Raw genomic sequence first — 1014 nt, 5'->3', positions numbered from 1 at the left:
GAAATTCAATGTGCAGAGAAAAAAACTGTGTAAACTGAATAAACAATGCAAAGAACAGCGTGGCCATTTAATTCAAACATCGTAAAAAAGAAAACCAAGAAAAGCTACACTTGTCTAGACTGAGAAACCTCATAGTCTAAGAACAAGAGACAATGAAATGAGGATCAGCATGAATTACTGTGCAAAGCTCAGTGTTAAGCAGAGTCTTTAAATTTTGGATGGACAAAAATAAATGCCATAAGCTTCCTCACACAGCCTGAAAGAGGAGCAATATGCAGAGTTAATCTGTAATCTCACCTCAGTCTCTTTAGACACAGAGAAGCTGTACCGCTGCAGGATCTCCACCACTGCCAGTTTCATCACCACCAGAGCAAATCTCATCCCAATGCAGTTCCTTGGCCCTAACCCAAAAGGCATGTATGTGTATGGATCAATGTCCTCCTGGTTTTTCTTGCTGAATCTGTTGCGAAAAATACCATATACACATACATATATAATCAATATACACATAAATATATAATCAARTGTATTAACAGCAGACTYCTGCAGATGATAAACAGCAATGTGCATTTTTCTCCCTTATTTAGTGGTAGTCGTTCATTCCTTCTGTACCTCTCAGGTTTGAATTTCTCTGGTTCTGGCCATATCTCAGGGTCCCGGTGCAGAGGCCATGTGGGGACCAGGACAACCATGTCTTTTGGAATCACAAGGCCATTTATCTCTACAGATGCTTTGGCCACACGTTCCAAACGTGGGACAATGGGGAACAACCGGAGAGACTCATTGATGATGCTGTCCAAGTAGTCCATCTCCATCAGAGGCTGATACTGAACAGGAGCCTACACAAACACAAGCACGGCTATTTACCAGATCATACTACTGTTCTACAGGCCAGTCTGAACAGGTTAGGATATCATTCCAAAGTTAAATCATACTTTGGTATGATAATTTGTTTAGTCTTGTTTACATACTCTAAAAAGTGCTATATAAGTTTGATGTATTATTATACAAAAA

General features: G+C 39.7%; 1 protein-coding gene across 1 annotated transcript; it reads right to left on the bottom strand.

Moving 5' to 3' along the window:
- Positions 1–192: 192 nt before the first annotated feature.
- LOC103461346 (cytochrome P450 3A56-like) lies at positions 193–839 on the bottom strand (the record flags this gene model as incomplete). The annotated part of the gene is made up of 2 exons (XM_008403651.2): positions 193–460; positions 613–839. Coding segments are annotated over 2 exons (480 nt in total), but the record flags the coding sequence as incomplete, so codon positions are not given.
- Positions 840–1014: the final 175 nt, after the last annotated feature.

This window comes from Poecilia reticulata, unplaced genomic scaffold, assembly GCF_000633615.1.
Source record: "Poecilia reticulata strain Guanapo unplaced genomic scaffold, Guppy_female_1.0+MT scaffold_1123, whole genome shotgun sequence".
Taxonomy (NCBI): Eukaryota; Metazoa; Chordata; class Actinopteri; order Cyprinodontiformes; family Poeciliidae; genus Poecilia; species Poecilia reticulata.
Note: the sequence above shows the minus strand (reverse complement) of the source record. Positions and strands in the feature narration are given on the sequence as shown.